Source organism: Alosa sapidissima, chromosome 3, assembly GCF_018492685.1.
Source record: "Alosa sapidissima isolate fAloSap1 chromosome 3, fAloSap1.pri, whole genome shotgun sequence".
In the NCBI taxonomy this organism is placed as follows: domain Eukaryota; kingdom Metazoa; phylum Chordata; class Actinopteri; order Clupeiformes; family Clupeidae; genus Alosa; species Alosa sapidissima.
The window spans coordinates 25,907,721-25,933,997 of NC_055959.1; the positions used below are offsets into that span (position 1 = coordinate 25,907,721).

The 26,277-nt window shown below is 43.0% G+C and overlaps 3 protein-coding genes across 3 annotated transcripts; 2 read left to right on the forward strand and 1 right to left on the reverse strand.

Annotated features, from left to right (window-relative positions):
- The first annotated feature begins 1,796 nt into the window (after positions 1-1,796).
- Positions 1,797-14,926, forward strand: mylk5 (myosin, light chain kinase 5). The gene is made up of 15 exons (XM_042087038.1): positions 1,797-2,337; positions 6,779-6,997; positions 7,166-7,201; positions 8,623-8,750; positions 8,960-9,113; positions 9,509-9,817; positions 10,139-10,235; positions 10,410-10,613; positions 11,175-11,392; positions 11,652-11,775; positions 11,993-12,145; positions 13,444-13,564; positions 13,908-13,992; positions 14,109-14,231; positions 14,386-14,926. Exons 1-15 carry the CDS (start codon positions 2,214-2,216, stop codon positions 14,604-14,606), a joined length of 2,316 nt encoding a protein of 771 aa, XP_041942972.1. The 5' UTR covers positions 1,797-2,213; the 3' UTR covers positions 14,607-14,926.
- Positions 14,927-15,477: 551 nt separating this feature from the next.
- Positions 15,478-22,607, forward strand: aldh3b1 (aldehyde dehydrogenase 3 family, member B1). Its single transcript, XM_042087040.1, has 10 exons — positions 15,478-15,632; positions 18,376-18,560; positions 18,665-18,775; positions 19,144-19,264; positions 20,340-20,425; positions 20,517-20,598; positions 20,772-21,164; positions 21,665-21,831; positions 22,011-22,110; positions 22,289-22,607. Exons 2-10 carry the CDS (start codon positions 18,399-18,401, stop codon positions 22,477-22,479), a joined length of 1,413 nt encoding a protein of 470 aa, XP_041942974.1. The 5' UTR covers positions 15,478-15,632; positions 18,376-18,398; the 3' UTR covers positions 22,480-22,607.
- Positions 22,608-22,971: 364 nt separating this feature from the next.
- LOC121705804 (caseinolytic mitochondrial matrix peptidase proteolytic subunit) lies at positions 22,972-26,058 on the reverse strand. The gene is made up of 7 exons (XM_042087042.1): positions 25,926-26,058; positions 25,381-25,482; positions 25,190-25,261; positions 24,977-25,073; positions 24,678-24,865; positions 24,471-24,576; positions 22,972-23,708 (listed from the first exon to the last, which is right to left on the reverse strand). Exons 1-7 carry the CDS (start codon positions 25,935-25,937, stop codon positions 23,482-23,484), a joined length of 804 nt encoding a protein of 267 aa, XP_041942976.1. The 5' UTR covers positions 25,938-26,058; the 3' UTR covers positions 22,972-23,481.
- Between the last annotated feature and the right edge of the window lie 219 nt (positions 26,059-26,277).

Below are 26,277 nucleotides of genomic sequence, written 5' to 3' on the forward strand. Positions count from 1 at the left end.
TAATCACTGTAATTCAGTCAACATAAACAGAAATGCAGAAAATCGGTCCGTGTAATATTCGTTCATTTGATATTCAATTGAGAATCCAAAATGAAAAAACGAAAAAAGGACTTGTTTTTTCATTATTTGTTTATGAATGTGATACAAACCGACAAATAATGCTTTGTTTTTCAGACTTTTGATTTCATGATCAGATCAAAAGTAGAACGTTTAAAAAACGGCCTCAGGCCCAAAACTGATTTTGATATTTATTTTTTTCAATTTCTGTGACCCGGAAATTATTTATTGACTTCCATTGCCAGCTGCTGCTTTTTTGCTGTTTTGCAGTGTTAAATCGGACTAGGCCTACCAGACAATAGATTGACCATATTGTTGGCCTACAACTTCAAAGCCTTATCATATGCATGTTACATGCATGACATGAAAAGTAGAACTTATTGAACAAAAATGGCAAATTACGCAGTCGGCTAAACATTTTAAACTTGCGCAAAACGGCATGAACCCAGCAACAGTGCGTCGCATAACTTAAAACACAAACTGAAGCAACAGCTTGGACAATCCTACTGCAAAGCCTTTCCTTCCATAGGTATGCAACGTCTATGACATACAAAGTGGAATATGAACGCATTTCACACCTGACAATTAAACGGAGCTGCCGCCTGTTCGCGATTTGATTTGATTTCTTGAGCTCTCAGAGCAGTGTTAATTGCGCGTCTTTTTCAGATGGTGAACGTAGGCCTATAGTTGGACGGACAGGACTGACAACTAGACGGGCCTAGGCCCGCCTATGGCTCGATTTGAATTATTTGCTCTGTGAATGAAGTTGTAGCCCCTCTTTCCTTTGATCAATGTGCTTGTTGAACGATGTGTCCCTAGTTTCCCTGTCATAGCTACTGTCTTTGGTGTAATCTCACCAGAAGGCTACTGCAGCTGGCTGCCTTCCAATGGCGTTGGCGACAAATGATGATCTGAGCTGATAGATCTAGCATCTAGGCCTACGTTCCCTAACATGGGCTGATACTACATAGCCTAGGTCAGTTATTACTTCTATAATGCTTTGGGCGAACGCGATGTTCATAAACGAAACAGGCATGAGAAGGGAGATGATTTTCTGTCGATTCAACTAAACCAAGTTTGCCATCGTTGCGCAAGTCGCCCAATTTCTCGCTATAGTTGTAAGACAATATTTTCTGTCGCTATGGGATGGCCAAAATTAAATCTAGCAACAAAGTCACTGAATTGGCAACACTGAGCACTGACAGGTCTAGACCAAGAAAGTGACTTGGATAGACTTCCAGGTCACAGAAATCGGAAAAAATAAATATCAAAATCAGTTTTGGACCTGAGGCCGTTTTTTAAACGTTCTACTTTTGATCTGATCATGAAATCAAAAGTCTGAAAAACAAAGCATTATTTGTTGGTTTCTATCACATTCATAAACAAATAATGAAAAAACAAGTCCCTTTTTCGTTTTTTCATTTTGGGATTATCAATTGAATATCAAATGAATGAATGATACACGGACCAAAATCCCTCCTGATATGTATGAGGTACATTTCTATTTCCTGTAATTCTCAAGTGATAAGAAAATGAACTGAAAGTCACTTTGGCTAGTAGATCTTGTTTGGAGGTCGTGTTTGTCTGTCCCATTCTCATGCTCCGCATACTCCACCTTCCTAACAAGCAGGTCAGTGTTCTGCTGCACGTTGAGACAGTGGCACATTGGTCCACGATAGTGCTGACATGCTGCACATCCAAAGGTCAGTTTCTACTCTACTGATAACGAAGCTGGGGTGAAAAAAAAGACTGAAAAACAAATCTCAACGCGATTGGTCCTTGACAGTAGCATTTTTCTCCTGCTCTGACTGCTTTTTTTTTTTTTTTTTTTTTTGCTTTTCTCACTCTTTCACTCTCTCACAGCAGAGTGCTAGTGTAAATAAACAGAAGGAGTGGTCCCAGCCAAAACAGAAAGAAGAGCAGAAGGGCAGAGAGAGACCTGAAGGTATATGGTGTGTGTGGGAGGATAGGAGTGACAGTGGGAGACAATAAGATGAGTAGGCAGATGTGAAAAAGAAAGTAAGAAGAGAGAGAGAGAGAGAGAAGAGTCTGGAGAGAGAGGGGAAGTCTGATAAGTGGTCGGGGGGAAATGACTGTTGACTTCTTCTTCATGCGGGACTGACAGCTCCGGCGGCTGTGTGGATTCTAGAGTGAGGATGGATCGTGGAGAGGGGAAAAAGCGCTATGTGTCCACCCTGCATGTGCAGCTGTCTCCTGGCACTCGGACCGTAGTCACCACCAACAGACGGACGATGAGCGCAAACAAAGCACTGGACTCAGGTAAGGGCTAGCTGTCAGATTTTGTATACATGAGACAGAGTGCAATGAGAGATTTATATGTACATTTCTTTCTCCTCTCTCTCTCTCTCTCTCTCTCTCTCTCTCTCTCTCTCTCTGTGTGTGTGCGCGTGGGAGGTAGTGTGTGTGTGAGTGAGGTTAGGTTTGTTACTGTAAACGTTTCTCCTGCGGGTCACTGCTGTTGATATGGAGTGTTGAGCAAATAGTTATAGTGTGCACATCCCACCTTCTGACAGGTGCAGGACTCAATTGAAAAAATATAATGTCCGCAACACTGCTTTTGACTCCCGATTATTTAATGCAACGTTTCAACCCTGCTGGGTCTTCTTGGATATGGAGTGTTGCCCGTTTATAGCATGTCAGGACAGGGCTCGGCGGGTCGTCTTAATCTGCAGTCATCGGCGATACGGTCTCCTCCACTTTCACTTCTCCTCTGTGCCAGCGCGGCCCATGCTAGCTCAATAATCCCTCTAAATCCACTTTTGGACTCATAAACTGCACTTCGTTCCAAAAAAGCAGAAGCAACAGAGCAAGCTGAGACACATTTGTGTTCACCCAAGCAGGTTATTTGTGTTCAGCCTAATTCTGCAGAAGGGTACTTTTATGCACCATTCAGTGTTGAATCTTGAAGACAGGTTTATGTCAGTTTACTGTCTTAGAAAAAATAACTCTGTCAACCGTCAACGACAGGTTCATACATCTCTTAGTGACATTAGTGGTGAAAAGGCAACAATGGTATTTCAGTTCCTGACTGGGCAAATAACTTGCTAGACAAACAAAAGCTTTCCCCTTTTGGTCATGATCAAAAAAAGGACTGAGACACTGAACTGGTCACCAAATCAGAATGGACTGTATACAATGGATGTATATCAACAGAGAAGAGCACAGCTGAGTGACTTTTCTTATGATCAGACCAGTGTGATTGGAGAGAGGGAAGACGCTGAACAATCTGACCATTCATAGCACTGTCCAGGGAGAGAAGCGCACCGGTCTGGTTTTGCCTTATGTAACAGATTCCCATTGTACTAGAACGATAGCAGGGTCCACTAGAGGAGAGGTGTGACAATCCTTCCTTGTCTGTATGTGGAGAGGTCAGAGCAACCAGGCCTACGAGGTCAAAGTTCACCTTATTCAAACACTCTGGAACAATACTAGAGTTTTCCTTCGATGAGGAAAAAAAGGACCCCGCGTGTAAGGGGCTTTTTTGGGTGTGTCCAATGACACATATCAAAGCGTTCCAGGCAATAACCTGGCAATCGGGTCATGATTTCAGAGAACAAATACCTTATGTGCAATTAAATGGTCCAATGACCCCCCCACCCCACACACACACACACACACACACATACACACACACACACACACACACACAGGGAAACGGTTAATGTTCAAACAAACCTAGAGGCAAGACCATTAGCTGATAAATAGGAATTTTAAGGAAATGCGGAAATGCGGTGACACCAAAACAGGAATAGAAATAGTGTGGCCTGTAAGACACAGGAAACAAGCTAACTTGGGTTTCTGAAACTGATGCAACTATTTATGAGCATGTAATGTAATATCATCCTTGTATTCCAGGGGCTAAAAACAAAAGTAATTTGAAGCCACTTTTCTGTGGAATTCTTCAGTGGAAAAGTGTCTGCGTCTCCATGTCACAACATGTTTAAAAAAATGTAATTTTAAAATTACAAGTGGGGACTGTAAGGCAAAATCCACTCTGAGAATTATTGCATCTAGATGAATGGACAATGGCCAGAACGGACTGATTATATCAGGCACCCAAGGCCTGATCACAATGCTGCTAAATGCATCTCTTGTGTCCTTTGATCATTACTCAGCCCTTCACCAGGGTCAGAGAGACTCAAGATGAATGGTATTTCAAGTTTGTGTAATTGTACTGTGTATTAATGTAAAATATTCATGTTTGATCTCTAATTTATCCTTATCATATGGGCAGCCGTCTGATCATGGTTTCATTACAGTCTGAAATATGTGCCATAGTTTTATAGCCCAACTAGTCCAATGCGATCTCTGCTGGGCCTTGATTAATGGGGGTATAGTGTTAGGGCCTCACAGGGATTAGTCACTGGCAAATGCATAGTGTAGAACACCTGAGAGTGTTCGTGAGCTTGGCTTCTCTTCTCTTCTCTGCCCTGCTCATGTACTCTTGCACCCTATTTGAGTCTGTCTTCCTTTTCCCTTTTCTCTCACTCATCCCAGGTTTGGTTTTGTGTTTACTACATTTCAGCTACCCTACCGTGTATTGCAGTATTAAACTGTTCCTTGATCTACCACATATAACTGTAAGAAAAACACGAGGAAAAAAAAAAAAAAATTCAGTTAATGCAGCTTCAATCTTTATTCCAATAAAAAGCAATCACAGAAGTACATGTGACCTACTTCTGGGCACCAATCTTGTAGAGTGACCCTTGATGAGTCTTGTAAAAAACTAACTATTGAGTATCTCAAACTCTTGGCATATATTCTGTTTCAAAAGTCCCTCCTACACTCTAATGTTAATGAGTAGATAACACCTTGACTGGGATGGTTATCAGATGCCTTCCCCCATACTGTTTCTCCAAATAGTGTTCTCACACCTCGGTTCCCTTCTGGCCCCAGGCGAGGCCATAGCATGGACCTTTGAGTGTTGTATTGATAAGATCACCTGTGGGACATAAAGTAGCATATGATGTTTTTAGACAGGGTAAACTGTAAAATCTTCCTCTTGGTGTGCCATGCCCTTGCATTTAACATTTGGTTTATAAACTGTTGAGTGATATTGTAGGTTGTTTACTAATTATGGAGACTAAATTACAAGTCTAATGCATCTTACTGTCCCATAAAGTTCTGACATGCCTGAACCTACCCGTCAGCTGTTTTCTGTAGTTGGTAACATTTTGACGGTCCTTACAGGACCAACATACACATACATACACTCATACACACTTAACGGTAACTCAGTTTACTGAAAAGGCATCAAAATCAACACTGTAACATCAGCACTGCCCAGTTTTTTGTTATTATTATGTTATCTATATGTTTGCATTTTCTTTTATCTTTCGATCACGGTCACCGCCACTCCCTCCTATTATTTCCTCATTCCTCTTATTCCAACCAGATCCTCTATCTCCTATTTAGGCAAGGCAAAGCATGATGTTTATTTATATAGTAGTGCATACACAATGGTAATTCAATGTGCTTTACATACAGTAAATAAAAGAAAAGAATAATAGAAAAATAAAAGCATAAACGGGCAATAATTTAAGAATAGTTTAAAAAGTACATGAAATAGAATAATTAAAAAGCATCAAAGACATAAAATAGAATTATTAAAGTGCATCTGATTAGATCAGTTAGCAGAAAGCATCTGAGAAGAGTTTGGTCATAAGTCTAGATTTGTAAGTGACTAAAGTTGGGGCATTTGTAATAATAATAATAATAATAATAATAATAATAATACGTTTTATTTATATAGCGCCTTTCTCAGACTCAAGGTCGCTTTACAAAGTCAACACAAACAAAGCAAGACAACACAAAAACAGACAGACAGTCAAAAAAAAGGAAAAAAAAGGGCATTTGCGATGAGTCAAGCGGTGGCGGAATGTGAAAAGTGTTCCTGAAACAGAAAGGTCTTGAGGTGAGCTTTGAAGAAAGAAAAGGAGGGACTGTGTTTAGTTGCTTAGTTCTAACAGCGGGTTTTAGCAACAAGTATTTCCCCTATGAGACATTGAGAGGTCTAGAAGGCTGGAAGGTGTAGCCTACTGCTGAAGCATGTCTGATAGGTAATTAAGTTCCATTCCATTTAGTGATTTATAAAAAAAACAAAAAAAAAACACAGTTGTGTTTTAAAGTCAATTCTGTGACTTCATGGAACCTAATGCAGGGACATTTTGGAGTTTGGAGGGATGTGTTCTTTTTGTTCTTTTAGTTTTGGTGAATACCCTAGCTGGTGCATTTTGTATCACCTTACCTGAAACTGTTTGACTTGAAGTCTTTCCTACTTTCTACCAAATGTAATGACTTCAGTTCTTTCAGGGCTTCCCATTTCCTTATCATTTCCTTATCGTTAACCACCCCATAGCTCAGACTTATGTTATATGGCTCCACACAGTTGCCCTAGATGTCCATTACTCTCTCTGTTCTGTGTCCACCGGCCTCACATCCAGTCATTAGTCACAGCCTGTCTCTCATGTGCTGTGCTCTGTGGTGTGTTGCTGTGTTTGAATGGTACACAAGTCTACGCAGCAGAACCTGTTTCAACCCAGCTATCTTTCTGTGTTTATCTGTTTTGCTGATAAAGTTTTGTTGGTAGACGCACGCACATGCTTACATACACACGCGCGCACACGCGCACACACACACACACACACACACACACACACACACACACACACACACTCAATTTCTCTTTCTCTCTCAACAGTAGACAAAAACACAAATGGAAATAATCAGGACTTTGAGAGAGTGTGCCAGACGAAGATCAAGCCGCCTGCATCTTCCCCCGTGTTTTCCCCAACCTCAGAGAGGCCGAATGGCTCGAGCCCCAGGTCACCACTGACACCCTTGGGTAAGGGCAGTGTTGCTGAAGGACTACTGTCACCTGTTCAGAGTCCCCAAACAGAAACCCCAACACGGCGGAAAGGTAAATAAATACATCAACAGCACTGAAATCAAGCATAAACTACTGCTCAGGGCTCGCTCTGCCTAAGAACATACACAGCTCAAGCGTACTGTACATGCTCACACACAAATAGACTCCGCCCACAGTTTTTTTGTAATATCACCTGCATTTCCCCTTAACTTCCTGCAGAAGCTGTTCTGAAGAGGAGGACAAGTTCAGGGACAGGTACGGTCTCTCTTTTTTGTTCTTTTGCTGCATTTACATGGACATACCCAATGTTAGATACATACAGACTGCACTCCACTTTACACAGCACATCTATGGTGTAGCCACAGTGAAGGAAAGATGAACAAGATACAGTAAAGGTGGCATATAATGGGAAAGTGCGGGCAAGATGAACAAGATACAGTAAAGGTGGCATATAATGGGAAAGTGCGGGCAAGATGAACAAGATACAGTAAAGGTGGCATATAATGGGAAAGTGCGGGCAAGATGAACAAGATACAGTAAAGGTGGCATATAATGGGAAAGTGCGGGCAAGATGTTTGTGAACTGTAATGTTCTCACTTTCCAAGCAATGCTTAGGTATTTTATGTTCAAATTTATGTGCAGGCTTACTGAGTCTAGGAATGCCATTATAATAAGGTCTTTGACGGACCCTAACCTAAGTGAGACAAGATATTCCTTCAGCTTTTGGAAATATTGGAACCAACATTTGTATGTATTTATCCAGTGAGCACACGTGTGCTATGTGTAATTTATTTTATGTGTGTCAGTATACTATGTGTGTCTTATATTTGGACCTCGAGTCTGTCAATAAAGATAATAATAATAGACAGTCACAGCAAGACTCAAGAAGCACTGAGCTCTCTGCAGGATTGTTAACCTGCCAACACTGTACAAATGTTTCAATCATCCCAGCTCTCCCTTATGGTTGGCTTGTGGTGTCTCATTTCCAAGGGGAATATTTACCCCTATGTCTTTCCACTCGGTTTTCGAGGGACAAGGGCTAGGGGTAGATGATGGGATAGGGGAAGGGGAAGGGGTAAAACAGAGAAATGAGATTCAGCGTAAGTACTCACAGATCAGTGTTTCGTTTTTTTGTTTTAGTTTTGAAAGTGAATGAATTTTATCATTGTGTGAGCTGGATTAACATTTTCAGTTTTGTATGAAGGAGTGTGTGTGCGTGTGTGAGAGGGGGGTGGAGTGTGTGAGAGTGACAAAATGAAGTCATTAAACACACAATAAAAAGCTCAGTTTTCTCATCTGTAATCGCTTTATGACATCCAGGCAAATAGTCCTGAACCCACAGATTTGAATAAATATACATTGCTCATATGACATTGGTAAACCGTCAAGCAGGGCCATTCATATCTGGTGATCTTTACTGCTCCTGTGATCAGCCGAATGTAGACTGAAACAAATGAAGCCAGACGTCATAGCATAGACAGCTCCATCACCAATGACAGCTCAGTTGCATTTCACTCAATCACTTAGATGGCCAGCAGCAGTAACTCAAATTGGATGGATGTAAACATTATGGCTCACTGTGCCTGGATGACTACATTTTTCATAGTAAAGCATTTTTGCTCTGCTCTCCCTCTCTCTTACTGTGTGTGTGTGTGTATATCTCTCTGTGTGTCTAGCCCCTCCATTGCTGTTCTTGACTCCCCCAGCTGTAGTGGAGGTTCAGGTTGGGACTGAGGCACGTTTGGCAGCTGAATTCAGTGGCTGTGCACCTGTAGCATCTTGCTGGATTCACAACAAAGAGGAGGTATATACACACACACACACAGTCACTCACACACAGTCACTCACACACATGGACACACAAACTCTGTCAATGTCCAGGTGCACATGCGCACACACCCACAATCTCTCTCTCTATGTGTCCTCAGACATAACCAAACACATGTATATAGACAGTAGTATACAAGACACACACACAATAAATACGGAAACTCTCTCTCTGTCTGTGTGTAGGTGAGAGACAGGCCTGGGTACCTAATAGAGAGCAGTGACGAGCGCAGCACTCTGATAATCTCGGCAGCTCAGCCAGAGGACGCCGGCCTCTACTGCATCCTGCTACGCGACCGCAAGACCTCCGCTCAGCAAACACTCACCCTGTCTGTCGCTGGTATGCATCGGCTCTCTCTCACACAGACACACACACACACATACACGCACCTGGTAATGTTCAGAGGTCTCTTTTGCATGATGCACTAGCCTCTCTTTAGCTGGATCAAAGAGCAATACACAGCACAAAGCATCGTCACAGGCCCTCTGAACTCTCCCTGTGAGTTTCTTCAAGCATCCTGAAAGTTACTGCCAGTCTGCTAGTTTCAGTCCTTGTGTTTACTCACTGTTGCTTGGTATTTGATTGAAAGTACTAAATTACTCTTCATGTGCCAACATCATCCTTTAAACACATATCCTTGCAAGCTTCCCACTCTAACGTGTGTGTGTGTGTGTGTGTGTGTGTGTGTGTGGGGGGGGGGGGGGTGTGTGTGTGTGTGTGGGTTTGTGCTCCAGACAGACCCCATCCTCCGGCCTCCTGTCCTGTGGTGTCCTTCACCCCGCAGGGTCCTGTGGTGTCCTGGTCAGGTCCCAGCTACGACGGCGGCAGCGCTGTCACAGGCTATGTGGTAGAGGTTAAGGAAATACACCCAGGAAAACCAGGGGTCTGGCGTGAACTCACGGCCCAGTGCAAGAGCACATCCTTCAGGCTCCACTCTAAACTTCAGCCCCAAGGGGAGTACTGCTTCCGGGTACGCGTCTGTAACACAGTGGGTGTGAGTGAGCCAAGCGAGGAGTCACAGGTCTTTCAGATGGAGACTGTAGGTGAGAGATTCCGCTGGATGAAGGCCTTAGCTTTATGGAGAATGTTGTGTGGCCAATTGCCATCCATTGCTTTTCTAGTTACAGTATATCTGCAGATAGCATTTTAATTATAGTCAGTAGTTAGAAACCAAACATAAGCACTTTTAAATATTTACCTTTGACCAATTCCCCTCAGAAGTAGTTATTATTAGTGCAAAAAGTGTCACACACTTGTGGTGTATGGGAACAAACATCAGGCAATGCCTTTGGATTTCAGGAGACATGCTTTCCAGATAAAAAAAAAGCTTTATTGTGTTTGTGTGCGTGTTTCATGATTCCCAGAAGACCAACAGGAGATGCCACCGCAGTATGTGGATGTCACAATTGACACACTCCACAAGGTCACCGACCACTACAATGTTCTAGAAAAACTGGGATCGTGAGTATAATCAGTCATCAGATAAAAAAAACTTGGGGAAATGTAATCAATTAGTCTCTGCCTTTTCAGAAACGAACACTGAAAGAAAGGAACATGTTAAAAGAAATAAATGAATTAAAAGAAAGTAGCCATGAACAGATGAGAAGCTACAGTGTTTGTCTCTCTCTCCTTTAGGGGTAAGTTTGGACAGGTGTTCCGCCTCAAACACAAGGAAACGGGGCATGTGTATGCTGGGAAGTTCTACAAGGGTCGGCGTGAGAAGGAGAGAGAGGCAGCAAGGAGGGAGATTCAGCTCATGAACCATCTCCATCACCCAAAACTGGTGCAGTGCCTGGGAGCCTACGACAACAAGCCTGAGGTTGTCATGGTGATGGAGTTGTGAGTATGTCTGTTTGTGTGTTGTGAGTATGTCTGTGTGTGTGTGTCTTGTGAGTATATCTGTGTGTGTGTGTGTGTGTGTGGGTGGGTGTCTGTTAGCAGATGTCGGATGTCTGTGTGTGCAACGGTATGAAATAGGCCTGATCTTCTACAGCAGGGAGTTTTTTTCAACAAGTAGTCCTGGAAGGCATTGCAGATCGTCCCTCACCATGCCTTCAATAACCTAGTTTCACTGTAGGAATCACTTTGTTTTGGGTTCAGCAGTGGTCCTCAGGTTGCTTCCGTAGATCGTCGTAGTTCCTGATTCACAATCAGTGGAAAACACGTTTTACAGGACACACATGAGCCTTAGGCAACATAGTTCTCACAGGAGTCAAGTGATAGCATTCTCCAGCACACAATCAACAATTCAGTTGGTCTCATCTGAGTAGTCGGACTCTGCTGTCACCTGGGTTCAACAATACTAACTTTATTGTTTGAGTACGATCTTGTGTGACGCTGTTATAATTCTTTTTTATGTGGTGCGGGGGTGACATGAATTTCTCCTGTTCTGCCGAGCAGCATAGCAGGCGGCGAGCTGTTTGAGCGCATCGTGGATGACAGCTACGAACACACAGAGTCCACCAGCGCCCGCTACATGCACCAGGTTCTCGATGGGGTCCGGTTCATGCACGAGCAGAACATCATCCACCTGGACCTCAAACCCGAGAACATAGTCTGTGTGGACAAGAGCGGTACCTCAATTAAGGTCATTGACTTTGGACTTGCAAGCAAGCTGGGTGAGCATGTTTACACGTATGTGCGTGTGTGTATGTCATGTGTGTACAGCTCTGTCTTTTACCTAGGATTAACCATTATCACACTTTGTTGGATAGTACTCCATTATTAAAAGTATTTGTGTAGAGCCCATACTTTGTCATATATAGAGATTTTCCACTATAAGAGAAACTGGGCATTTTCCAGCTTACAAATGTTGCAGCATCTCCAAACATCCAGATGGTGCTTTAGCAGAAGCATTATTTATCTTCTCTCTTTCAGATCCCTCCACACCTCTGACAGTGATGCATGGAACTCCTGAATTTGTGGCTCCAGAGGTGATCAACTATGAGCCTGTGAACTTTGGCACAGACATGTGGAGCATCGGGGTAATCTGCTACATCCTGTGAGTACTAAATCTTCACTGAGTAATCTCTTTCTGATTGTAAAGTCACAGAGTGTGAAATAGAAATGTGTGTGTGTGTTCGTGTGTGTGTGTGTGTGTGTGTGTGCGTGCGCACGTGCATATGTGTATGTGTGTGTGTATGTCTGTGTGTGTGTGCGTGTGTGTGTGTGCGTGTGTGTGCGTGCGGGCGTGCATATGTGTGTATGTGTGTGTGTAGGCTGAGTGGAGAGTCCCCATTCCAGGGCAGCAGTGATGCTGAAACTCTAGCCCTGGTCACGGCTGCACAGTGGGAGTTTGATGATGAGAGCTTCGAGGACATCAGCTCAGAGGCCAGAAATTTCATCAGCTCTCTGCTCAACAAGAACATGAGGTCAGAGGTGACACACACAACCATGTCCTCAACCCCATGCACACTTCCTCCCACTGCAAAGGTTCCCCACCTGAAGAAATACATTACCCATATTTACATAGTGGCCCATTCTCTCTCTCTCTCTCTCTCTCTCTCTCTCTCTCTCTCTCTCTCTCTCTCTCTCTCTCTCTCTCTCTATATATATATATATATATATATATATATATATATATATATATATATATATATATATATATACAAGGATACAAGGAAGTTTATTGTCACATGCATATAGTTACTGGAAGTAAGAAATGCAGTGAAATTATGTCTGGTGTCAGCCTATTTGTGCATTTATGGGGGGGGGGGGGGGTAAAAAGTGCAGTAGAAGAGGGGTTTAGTAGATTAAGTGGGAAGGGCTGCATAAGAAAGGTGGGGTAGGATTGGGATTGGGATTGGGTGGGGCACCAACAAGGAGCACCCAAGAGCAACAGGGGCAAGGAAAAACTCCCTTACCAAGGAAGAAACCTTGGGCAGATCCACGGCTCAAGGGGCTAACCCAACTGCCAGGGGTCTTGGTGTGTGTGTTGGAGAAGCTTCCTCATGAGACAATGTGCTGTGTATTGGGGGGGGGGGGGGGGTACAGTGTGCTGTAAGTATGTTGGGGATGTCGTGTTGGCGAAGCTTCCTGATGAAATAATGTGCTGTGTATGTAGGCGGGGGGGAGGGGGGTCAGTGTACTGCAAGTATGGTGAAGGGACTTACTATTGCAAGCAGAGTACTGTATGTATGATGTATGTGAGCGATGACAGTGAAAATGTGTGTGTGGGCGGGAGGGGGAGTGGAGCAGTGACTGTGTGTGTAGTGTGTGTGTGTGGGTAGGTGGGGGCAGTGTGCTGTAAGTATGTAGAGGATGTGTGTTGGAAAAGATCCTGAAGACAATGTGCTGTGTATGTGGGGGGGCGGGGGGGGGGGCAGTGTGCAGCAAGTATGTAGAGGAGGCTTACTGTAGCAAGCAGTGTGCTGTATGTATGTGAGGTGATGACAGTGATGATGTAAGTGTGTGTTTTTTGTGTGTGTGTTGGAGATGGGAGTGAGGGGTGGGGGCAGAAAGGCTAGGCAATCAAGGACATATATATAAACCTGACAGTCCTACACCAATAAATGTCCAAGCCGTACGTGTCAGGCTTGTGCAAAATTCCAGAATTGAATTGAAACTGGCTCTTAAATTCCAATTCAATTCTTGAATTTCACTTGCATTTCAATAGAGGTAGCAAACAGGAAGCAGAATTGCAATTCGAATTGTGCTCCTGTGTGTGCAGACGCCGGATGTCCTGTGAGGAGGCTCTAGTCCATCCCTGGATGCTCTCAGCTGGTGGAGGAGCTGCAAAGTGCCTCTCCAAGGATAAGATGAAGAAATTCCTGGCCAGACAGAAATGGAAGGTACTTGAGTATATGTGTGTAGTGGAGGAGAATTATCAAGAGAACTATTATTTAGTCCTGTTGACATTAATTAACATTTGTTAACTAATAAGCTAAATATATGGTAAGGGAAAATGGTTAAATGATCCTGAAAATGTGAAGATATCTTGGTCTAAGCAGTAAAAGGAACAGTTCTGAAGACTTATAAAATATTCAGGCAAAAATAGGCAGGTAGTAGACAGGGAACATCTGAGTGTCAAACTAATAAGAAGCGAAGACAGACTGCGGAGTGCCATGAGGAAAGTAAAAGACCTCAAGAGACTGATGAGACTCCCTGTTGGTGTGTTTGTGTGTGTGTGTACAGAAAACTGGAAAAGCTCTCTTGGCTTTGAAGAGAATGACACTGAAACCCAAAGAAGGCTCGATGTCTGTAAGCAGCCCAGTGGAGGGTAAGGAATGCACATTTGGACCCCCCCCCACCCCCCCCCCCCCCACCCCACACACACACACACACACACACACGCACCTTCAAAGACTGTAATGGTTTATGCCCTCTGTGCTGTAGACTCTCCTGAGGTGCTGGAGGCTTTGGAGAGGAAACTCCAGTCTACACCACAGTTCAGCCAGAAGCCCTCAGACGTCTCAGTAGCAGCAGGATCAACAGCCCTGTTCATATGCAAAATCACAGGTATCAATGAACCCACACACTCTTATCTATGCACACACACATGCACACACCCACAAACACACGTTCCGAAATGTACAGCTCATCAATGAGTTTGACCCCTTGGTTGGTTGTAATCCCCTCTCCCTACCTGTTTTCTGTGCCACCTCCTGCACAGGCTACCCTGACCCAGAGGTGCAGTGGCTGAAGGGGGAGGAGGAGCTGGAGGAGCAGACCTCCCGCGTGACCGTGGACTACGAGGAGGACGGCAGCTGCAGCCTCAAACTGGAGAAGGTGGAGGCAAAGGACTCCGGAGTTTACACCTGCAGAGCCGTCAATGACCAGGGGGAGGCAGTGTGCTCTGTGACACTCACTGTGAAGAACAGAGCTGGATGTTGATGTTCACATACTAGTGTGTCTCAAACAGGAACAGACACACACACACACACACACATTTGCGGTGCCTTGTGTTCATGACTATGATGGTGAGAGAATTATAGGTTTTGATTTGCTTTACATAAATCTAATTTCTCTGCTCTTACTGCATGTGTATGGTTATATAATGACAACTCATTACAATCATATTTGGTGGTGGTGGCAATTGAGTGGCAATTATGTGACTCACTCATGAAATACAAATGCTGTACTGATGAGGGAGAAATAGAAAATAGTCAGTGGTAAAATCTGTCATACAACTAACAATAAACATATAATTTCCTTAAGTTGTTGTGTTGCTATCAGTTACTGTAGGCCCTAATATCTCACTTCTGGTTTATTATTTATAAGGCCAATCAATTAGAATAGCAGTTTAAACGTAGATTTTTTTCATGTGGCCAATATTTTGAATGAACCTACTGCATTTTATTGTAGGTTAAATGTAGGTGTGTTGTTGGCTTTTAATTCAAACATTACTCCACAAAAAATAATACATTTGACTGATTTGGTGCTTAAAAGATGCCTAACACAGTTAGTGACTCAACAGAGAGCCTTGCAAAAATCTCAACCAAAAATTCCACTTAATGGACTATCCAACATAGGACAGCATTTGCTGCTTCGTAGACAGGTGGTCATAAGATCAGGAAGAAGAAGTTTAACTAAAATGACACAAAACCCCACTGATCTGTATTTTAAGCGGCAACTGAGGAACTTTAACACAGTGGACCTCAGTACATTTGGTTTAACGACCAATCTCACATCTTCCAGCGGGTTTTTCTTGTTCCGTTGCCAACATCTGGCTCTGGTGACCAAACCAGACAAACTCGATCTTGATGAATCAAAATACATGAAACCCGGAAATGATTTTGTTGGTTTCCCACTCTACCTACCTGCATGTGTTTCAACGCGCTTAACCGATTGAGGAATAGTCAACGCCTCCGAATTGAAACCATTGAGTTCAACTGCAAGTAGCCTAAAGGTTGGAGTCAGGTAAGCTCGCCGTTCTTTTTTTAATAGCCCATTATATGTAGTTATCCACATTCCAGCTAGGATGACTATTAGCCGACATGCTTGAATGGAAGTAGCCCAAGGGCTAAATGTTTGTGGACGAATTGTGCCATGCTTTAGGTTTGCGTAAAAAGGCGTTTGTAGCTTGTACTGTTAGAAAGTATGCATAAATGTTTTGTTTGGGCTGCTGCCGCCGCCGCCACTAACGGAGGCCAGCGGTTGGAATTTCAGTTTGTTGGCTATGGAAGCATCTCAACTGTTTCACTCCCGATTAGCTATCACCATTTCATGTATTTCCCTTCCTTATGTTGGGCTATACCATTAACATGTAAAATTACAAATAATCTGTCCAGCAGATGATGACAGAAACTCAGTGGTTTGGGGTAGGCCTATGGCCTTACATTTTAATGTAGATCAAAGGAACGAATTAAACATATAGATAGGCCTGATCATTTGAAAGCCTTGTGTATATTGTGGGGAAATGGGCATATCAGCCTTGTGACCTTTTTTATAGTGGGATAGTACCTCCAAGTAATCAGACACTTAAATATGGACTGAACCTTACAACGCACTTTAACTCAGGTCCACCCATGTAGCCTACTCTGATGCCCAATTACAATCTGTTCTTGTATTTTGTATCATGTGTTGTGATGTATAGTGATGAGATCTGGGGCCTGTACTACGAAGCGGGGTTACTGGCTTATCTGGGTAACTTCGAGAGTAACTTGATCACGTGTGGCATAACTTCCCGATTAACTCGTAGCCTACTACGAAAGGTGGATATGTTTTAACCTAGGTATGCTGCCATGGCAATTTACCCTGCATCTCAAACCTGCTCCGACCAGGTTATGTTCTTGGTTAACCCGAGGTTTCCGTTAACCACACCCTTTATAAGTAGCCTACCACCCCTCCACTAACAATTCGGCGTACCTGGATGATCCATACGACATTGGAGCGCAAAATTTGTTAGTAGCGCCGCAAATCATGAGGGGCTCTCTTCGCAGGGCGAGGGGTTTTAGAGACCGGCGGTCTCTAAAACCCCTCGCCCTGCGAAGAGAGCCCCTCATGATTTATATATATATATATATATATATATATATATATATATATATATATATATATATACCCGGACGATATTCTCTATGAACATATAGATTGTCAGCCGAAGGAATTCGTTATCTTTGTCGGATGATCTAGGCAGAAGTCTCTAATGTCACCCGTCATAGCAATACCCTTACGTGGACATTAATGTATTCCATCTAATCGGTGATGCTGAACATCTGAGCAAGAATACTGTATGTCCGAAAATAAATCGGACATAGGCCTAGCCTACAGTATGCTGAACATCTGAGCAAGAATAGCCTAAAATAAATCGGACATAGCCTAGCCTACAGTAGGCCTAATAAATGAAAATCACAATTTTAACAAACTTGTTGAATTGAATGTCATATTACTGTACCCTGCACATAAAAGGCTACACATTTCCACAGCACCAGAATCCGACCGAATGCCTCCCTCAACCCCTTCCACAATCGCCCTTCCACTATTATTTGCGAAGGCCAACTCCTCTGCTACTGTAAAACACTCCTTAGTAGGCTATAGAGTTCAAAGACACATTTTTCTTGTTAGCTGTAAAACAGAGGCCAAGTGAAGGCTATAAGCATACTAGGCCTACATGTTTTCATAATTAAGAAATATTAATGCAAGCTATAACTATATAAACCTACTATTCTGAATAATGTGTTTGTGTTTCATTTTCACCTGCTGCCATGTGCGTTTGGCAATGGTGTTGCATCTGAAATGTTCACAGTATTAGGCATACACTAAATCAGTCAATGGGGGCTACTTAAACATTCAGTTATCCTATTACTGTAATCTATATCAAGTCAAAGTCAAAGTCAAAGTCAGCTTTATTGTCAATTTCTTCACATGTTCCAGACATACAAAGAGATCGAAATTACGTACAAAGAGATCGAAATTACGTATAATAATACGTATGTATAATAATATATAATAATAGTACTATATGCCCACTTCTAAATTGTGTTGCATCTGTAGGCATTTCTATGAACTCAAAATAGGCAATTTAATTATTTAAACTCATTTCAGACATTCCGCAAGCTAATCCTCCGTAACACATATTTGAAGAACATGTGGAAATAAAACTTTACTTTTAGGCATTAAGGCTACCCGATCTGCAATACGTTGCCAACAGCCTTGCTTTGTTCACTGCCAACGTATTTGATTTTTGTCGTAGAGTGGGTTTTAATTCCTCATAACTTGTCATAATAATTGTGCATTCCTCATCCGTAAAAGATGATCGCGTCATCATTGAAAGTGGTGACTTGCGCTGCAACACGCCCCTTTTATGTGAACGCGCACAAACTCCAATTAGGTTAACCCCGGCTCAACAAATCAACTTCATAATCAGCGTCGTAGTACCGATTAACACCACTTAAGATAACCAGGTTTTGTCAACCCCGGTTTAACAAAGTAACCCTGGGTTACATCTGGGTAGGTTAAGCTCCCTTCGTAGTACAGGCCCCTGTTGTGTTGTGAGCACACCAAGGCACTTAACTAAACACTAAACTTAAACGTGATTCTTGAACTTGTCCCTAGGACTATTGGTGTTGAGAAATATCTGCATTTACAAATATCTTACATGGCCTATGTACTTGTGACGTGTGTCTTCACCAACTTTAAACCTGGTAATACATCTCTGTAGACGTGTATGTCACGTGCAAGAAGATGGAAAGTCACAGTGAAGTGATTGCCAGACTCCGTGCAGCATTCTGCACCAGAGTGACCATTCCACTGCAGTTCCGTCTCACTCAGCTAAAGGCCCTCCTCGCCTTGATGGAGGAAAACGAAGCTCAGATTGTGGAAGCATTGCACAAGGACCTTGCCAAGGTATGCATATGAACATGTACCACAGTATTTGCTGTCCTCACCATTTTAGTGGACTGCCATAGATGTTGAACTACAGCACCTGTCCCTTTTGCTATGTTAAACAGCCAAAATTTGAAGCAGTACTTTCAGAGATTGACATGGTGAGGAATGACGTTTGCTACGCAATGAATAACTTGAAGACCTGGATGGAACCTGAATATGTGGCCACAAATCTGGTAATCGTCTCTAACAAGACCTAATGCATTGTCTGGAACTATCTGTTTTGTGGATCTAGAGATTACGATTCTCTGATAATTGAGCTTAGTTTTGTTATCTTTCGTTGAGACAAAAGAGTCTGCTCAGTGACGTCTGCTTTGTACAACATTGCTCAAGGCCTGCGTGACCAAGCTGGAAGTGTTAACCATAACTAACCATAATGTATACATTGGAACCAATATACTGAACAAGTATTCAGTGTTGTCTACAATAATGAGTGCTACCTTTAGGATCTAGTGGTTGTGCAGAGCTGTCCAGATTTTCATATCTGTTCTGTTATCTTCATATCTACATTCTTTCTTGAAATTGTTTTGCTGTTGTGTTTCAGGCAACAAAGTTTGATGATTGCACCATACGAAGAGAGCCGTTTGGAGTGGTTCTGATCATAGGGGCTTGGAACTACCCTCTCCAACTCATTCTGCTACCTCTGGTTGGTGCCATAGCTGCAGGTACACGCTTTCATTCATGCCTGTGTTCTGAGCATGCCAGCCTTATGTTCATTACCCTCATTACATATGGTAGTGCCTATTTAATTCAAAGAGATGGGCATATTTACATAGTGCCTGCCAGTATTTTTAGTTTTGTTTACAACTCTAGTGACACTAATATTTCACCATATTGCTACATAAATAATATAATATTTGATCATGTGGGAGGTCATAATGCAGTCTTTTTACTGTGCAGCTGTTCTGAAATGAGCAGACTTCAATTCAATTTCAACTTCAATTTCTCTAAATTCCGTTGGCCTCTTCTTTAGGAAAGTCACTCTGACCTAGAAACTATTCCATTCATTAGCATAAATCTGTCATCTGTCAACCATCATGTTAAGGGTGAACCAAGTCTGGTTTGTCTGTGTTTGCCTTTACAACTTCAGTAGAGGTGGATAATTTATGGCTGAATACTGAGGACAGTCTGGCTAAGTCAGCTAGCATGGCTTTTTCCACCCATTAGACCTCTGAAGTTCGCCTACAAAAAGGACCAAAAGCTGCCGGATCTCCTTATATGGGCAAAGATGGCAATTTTGGGGTCCTTTTTGTAGGCGAACGTCAGAGGTCTATTAAAGAGCCTATTTGTGCTAGTTTTCTGACCGAGGAAACTAATTGTATGGTTTTGGGAACAAATCATTTGCCATTTAAGGTTATCATCAGTTCACTATAGTATCTCCTCAAATGCATGGATGAACATCTCTTTACACAGCACCCCTAGGGAGGGTCAGTTAAGATATCCATCAGAATACATTTGGCTAGAAACTTCAAATGAATATGTTGTACACATTTAATAAATCATACATTTTATGTTTCCCATCTCATACTTTTTCAACCAGCAGTGGCATGATCAACATAGTCTGATTGTCATCAATGGATGTGTGTTCCCTACAATGTGTTGTGTTTTTAGTTCTGGTTACTCCTGGCCAGTAGTGCACTATGTTTTTACAGATTGGTACCGACTATCATTCTATGTTCAGCATCCAGAAATAACAAATAACTTTGAGTGTTCATTCTTTATACTGGCATCATGCCTTAGGTAACTGTGCAATACTCAAGCCGTCTGAGATCAGTCAAGCAACCGAGAAGCTCCTTGCTGAACTCATACCCAAGTACCTGTCCCAGGTAATGCAATGTTCATTCACGTGTTACCTTCCCTCATGCATGTTTTTTGTGAAAAATGTGAAAAATTCATGTCTGCCCAAATTCCTTTCAGGAGTGTTATGTAGTCATACGGGGGGGGGCAGAGGACACCAGAATGTTATTGGAGAACAGATTTGACCACATTTTTTACACAGGTAAGATAAGTTGCAATTCAGGTCTCTCCTTGTGTTCAGCTTTTTTATTTTGGCTCAGTTCCGTCTATGTTATTTTTCTGTGTTGATGTGGTGATCCTTTGTAAGGTTTCACTTGTGGTGGTGTAAATTGACTTACATTACTTAACTTTAGATTTGCACATCTCCTACTTTAGGTTCTCAGTCAGTGGCTCGGAGCATCCTCCAAGCTGCTGCTGTTTACCTGACCCCCGTCACCCTGGAGCTGGGGGGGAAGACCCCCTGCTTTATCTATGGCCGGCTGGACATGAAGACCGCTGCCAAGAGGCTGGTCTGGGCCAAGTACTTTAACTTAGGCCAGAGCTGCGTCGCTCCGGACTATGTCCTCTGCACAGCCGAGACGCGGGACGCCCTGCTGCCTGCCATCCGCGAAGCCCTGGAGGCCTTCTACGGCACCGACCTCCAGCAATGCCCAGATGTTGGCCGCATTGTGACAGAGAAGCACTGGAGCCACTTGATGGACATGCTGGGGAAGTCCAAGGGGAAAGTGGTGATCGGGGGGGAGAGCACACGAGAGGAGAAGTACATCGGTAAGCAGGGTGGTTTGGAAGAATGTTATAACGCCGCAGTGCTAGTGCAGCGCAATCATATAGGTTTAGTCATGTCTTCAATGTCGTGTTCAATGTTGTGATGAGCTGTTCCAATCCAAACTGCACAACATATGACATAGGGGATCACCACGACAACCTCTGATTGCACATCATAGGGGGCGCTGCAACTTTACATTGCATACATTTCTATGTCTCAAAAGCCACTCGATGCGGTACATCTAGTTTCAGCAGGAGTACTGATGTAAACTCTAATAGTGATTTACAAAGCTGACCTTAGATTTTTGCATTCTGTTGCCTCTAGAGAAACATCTGCTTTATATTCATAGAACCACCATTTTCAACCTTGAATTTCCCAATGTGTACACTAAGCCATGAAAAACATGTGCACAAAATAAACATTGATGTATGTACAATGGTTTGAGAGCCCTTGTAAAATCAGTAGTATGAGTGATGCCTCACACGACTTCCTATTCCTGAAGCACCCACAGTGGTGGTGGACGTTGACGGAACGGACGCCCTTATGCAGGAGGAGATCTTTGGACCCATCCTCCCTATCCTCACCATGGAGAACCTGGAGGAAGCCATCGACTTTGTGAACGCCAGAGAGAAAGCCCTCGCCCTGTATGCTTTCTCTGATGACCCTAAGGTAAGCAGGAGAGATAACTGATGATGCTTAATGTGGCATGACTCGAGTCTATGGTTTGCGCTACACCCAATTAAAGTGGGGCCACAAGTACTGTTTCCATGAGTGGGCATGGTTTAATGTAAAGAATTCATTTCAATTTCTATGTAAACATTTCTATCATGACCCACTGTCGTCCTTAGATTGTGACCACAGTTCTGGAAAACACCAGCAGTGGAGGATTCTGTTCAAATGATGGCATCGTGCACATGACACTACCAAGCTTACCTTTTGGGGGAATTGGTAAGTGTGACGGTTGCAGGCCATTATGTAATAACTACAAGCGCTGTACTGGTGTCATGGATCCTTTTAACCCATGCACATGGCACACAAGTTGGTCAGTATACGCAGGTTATATACCTCTAGCCTTTAGGTTAACAACTCATTCTCCTGACCCCCCCCCCCCCCCCCCCCAATCCAGGTGCCAGTGGGATGGGCTGCTACCATGGACGTTGGAGCTACGAGACCTTCAGTCACAAGCGTGCCTGCGTGCTGAGGAGCTGGGCACTGGAGCGGGTTGGTGCCTTCAGGTACCCCCCCTACAGTGATGCCAACCTGGGCTGGCTCCGCTGGGCGACCACCACCAAGAAGAGCAGCTGCTCCGTCATGTAAAGACATTATCCAGGATTTGGGTTGATTTGCGGCACAAATGGGGCACTGACCAAAGCGAAACGCTTTTTGCCTGTAGCCTGCTATGTTAAGTAACCATTAAAACTGGGAATATTTCACAGTTGGTTTGATATCCAGAGATGAAAGGATCTTCTATTTTTATGTTTTGTAAAGACAAAAGTGTACATATTTTAAATGTGACCATTTTGTTGACTTTTTTTCCTAAATAATGTCACAATTGTTGATGATGCTGTTCCTTGCATCATAATCTGTAGCACTGCCATCTGTCGGTTTGCCACACAAAGTTTTCTGTAGTTAGTTTGTTTAAGGTGCATTATATGTATTAGGCTAATCTTGAATCATTATCTTTTCAACCTGAGTTAGAAATGTAAATGTAAACAAAAACATTATCATACATTATATAAGAAAACAAAAACAACAGTTCTCAATGTACTGTAAAGTAGTTTTAAATAATCACTCCTATGAAACTACAAATAAAACATTTGAAAAAATAAAGAGTTTTTATTTCCCCATGATAGTCTGAAATTTGTTCAGTTAAGTAAGTTGTAAGATGGTTTGCTTTGTAGAGGCAAACATTTAACATTAGAATGAATTAGAATTTTAATTTAACATTAAATATTAATAATAATATCCTTTCTTCCAAATTAAAAGATTCTGTCCAATCTAAACTTAAACACATATTTTTTATTATTCTAAACATTTTTTTAATAAAATGAAACCTATAGGTTACAAATGCAAAGCCACTGTTGAGACTGAGTGCAACACACATTTTCTCTCATCACAAAAGACCACATACGCATTTCGGAGATATGGTATGTCTTCTGTCCAAATTTAGAGAACCAAGACACCAGAGATAAAACACGGTGTTGAAATTAGGCCAAACGAGGTATTGCTGGTGCCTTCATTCCAGGCATACCCTTAGTGATCTGTGCAGAATGAGGCTGACAGACTTGTTGAGGGAGGGATGAGTCTGGACTGTTCCCTTCAGGGTTCCGGTTTGTATGAGGAGGGCGGGTTGGTCCCAGATGACCCTTGCTCAGGGGCAGGAGAGTCGGGGGCAGCGGGGGAACTCGGCGCCGTGGTCTGCTCTTTCTGTACCAGCTCAGGCTCATCCTGTCCAGCCTGAGGGGGATGCACCAGGACCCGGTCGATGATGCCAAAATCCTGGGCCTCCATGGGGCTCATGTAGCGGTCCCTCTCCATCACACCCTCTGGGGAGGCAAAGGCATATTACATGGGTAAAAATGCAATACAGACTAAATGGCGAGAGACAAAAACAGCTGAGCTCAATGAGACAACGGCCTTTTCCGAAACTAGTTACTTTGCCCCCTCCCTTGCCACTTACACTTCGTTTGCACGTTCACTGAGGGTCCGCCATATTAAGGGCCATCTGAAACCAGTAGTGTGTTATAAACTCTCCAACACCGAGTGAATACCGGTGGTCACTTATCGAGGGTGTGTGTCAATTAATGTGGCACGTCATGGAGGATGTTTCAAAATGTTACTTCCGCGTCTGTAGGACATGCCTGTAAACAATTCCATGGTTCCGTGATAACCAGCTTCCACTAGGAAGAGTGAAGTTCGTCCCAAAGCTGAGTGTGGTATTATAAACCCTACGCGCTAATCAAGGGAACTTAATTTAGCTGCGAGGGTGTTTCCCATTCGAGTTCACTTGGTAATCGAGGGGGAGTGGGTAGGGATTAGTTCCGGAAAGGGCCAAAATCAACACTGGCATCATACCAAAACCAATTGCCACAAACGGGTCAATAAGACAATGTGAATTCAAAAAGGCTTTTAATGTAAATGTTAGAGACCACTATCACACGGATCATCCAAATATTTTCTGACAAAGGTTGTTTTTACAGAACTGCTCCATCAGTGTTATTCCTTTCTAATTTATTTAATTTATTAACAGAAAATATAGTAAACCCTCAACTTTTAACTGCAAAAAATGTTTCAGAGGTTGAACCTACCTATTGTTTCCAGTAGCTGTCCAGTGTGTTTGCTGTAAATGTTGTTGATCTGTCTCTTCAGTTTAAGAATCTCCTCTGCTTGAATGGCAATATCTGTGGCCTGACCCTAAAACACATTTTAACAGTATTAAACACAGCATATAGTACAGTTACAAACTACCCACCCCTACCACCTCCTCAACTGCCCAATGTGCCCCCAGCTCTCACCCTTGCCCCTCCTGATGGCTGGTGCACCATAATGCGGGCATTTGGGAGCGAATGCCTCATGCCATTTGTGCCTGCTGCCAGAAGTAAGCTGCCCATGCTGGCAGCCTGACCCACACACCAGGTGGAGATGGGGTTCAGGATATACTGCATGGTGTCATATATTGCCAGGCCTGATGTGACCACGCCACCTACGGGTGAAAGAGTACCAATGCAATAAGGTCAGAGGGAGAACTTAATAGAAACTACCAACGTTTCTCAACCAGACACGACAAAAGAAAATAGCTGATTTCCTCACTCACCAGGGCTGTTGATGTACATGTGGATGGGTTTGTTGTTGCTCTCTGACTGAAGGAATAGCAACTGGGCAATGACAAGACTGGCTACAGAGTCATCAATCTGATAGGGGTGGGGGAGAGACACAAAACAGATACTTTCAATTTGTGAGTACGCTTACACATATGGCAAGTCTGAGAAAGTGATACTGTTGAATCAATTAAGATGGAGAGACTTACTGGACCCATAACACAGATAATTCTCTCTCTTAACAAGCGAGAGTAGATGTCATAGGCGCGTTCTCCTCGGCCCTATGCGTGAATATGCACAGTAATATAATCACAATGTGAACGTCAAAATGTATTATTACTAACAACAGCACAATGACATGACATTGTGGCAGACCACTTAGTCCGCGGGCGAGTCTTACCGTCTGTTCAACTACAATTGGTATAAGAGGACTTCTCCATGGCGCACTTTGATGAATAATTCGACTTCCTTTCGCAGCAGACAAGCCCAACTGCAATACTCTCTATGACAGCAATAACAAGGCGTTACAGACAACAAGCAAATGAAATCAATCCAACGTACACGTGTCGACAAATTAGGCTGCATAATGTTCAATAGCATGCCGAGTCTCATAGTCTGTCTAATCTAGATTGTCATTATGGCAGGCATCTCAAGCTGGCAAGTATTTAACACCGTTTCGTTTTTAGCCGTTAATTTGGCTTACTTTCCAGTTTTCCGTTTAGTTGGCCAGATACAAAACCTTAACATTGCTAAGTTAGGTAACGTTAACGTTACCTGACATAGGTTAGCTAACGCCAGTTATACAAGCCTCCCCATCACTGCAAACATCAAGCATTGCAACGTTATTACTGACTTGAACTCCTTCTACTCTGCACAGTTCAAACCGTCTTATTTTCAGTGTCATCTCAATTATTTCAGCCATACAGTTAATCAATACTAACTTACTCGTATCAACATCGCAAACTCCTAAAGTGTGGAATGAGAATCCTTCTGGACGACCCCGAATGAACCGGATGTAATACCAGTTTGACCTTGCAGCCTCTATCCCATGAATCTACCACTAGATGGCGGTGACGGACAATAAACTTGAAGCCATCCATTCAGGTAAGCTTGACTTGCAAATAAAGTTACGCTTTGACCGATACAATTGTTCAGTAGCTATGCCAGAGAATGTCTAATAAGGGGAGAACTGCCACTCTCGGAAAACTTCCGTTTTCTGAACTGGTTGCAGTTCCTCCTGTGGTTCCACATGAGGGCGCTCGTCCACGAGTGCAGAATGCATGGAGGTCTATGGAGC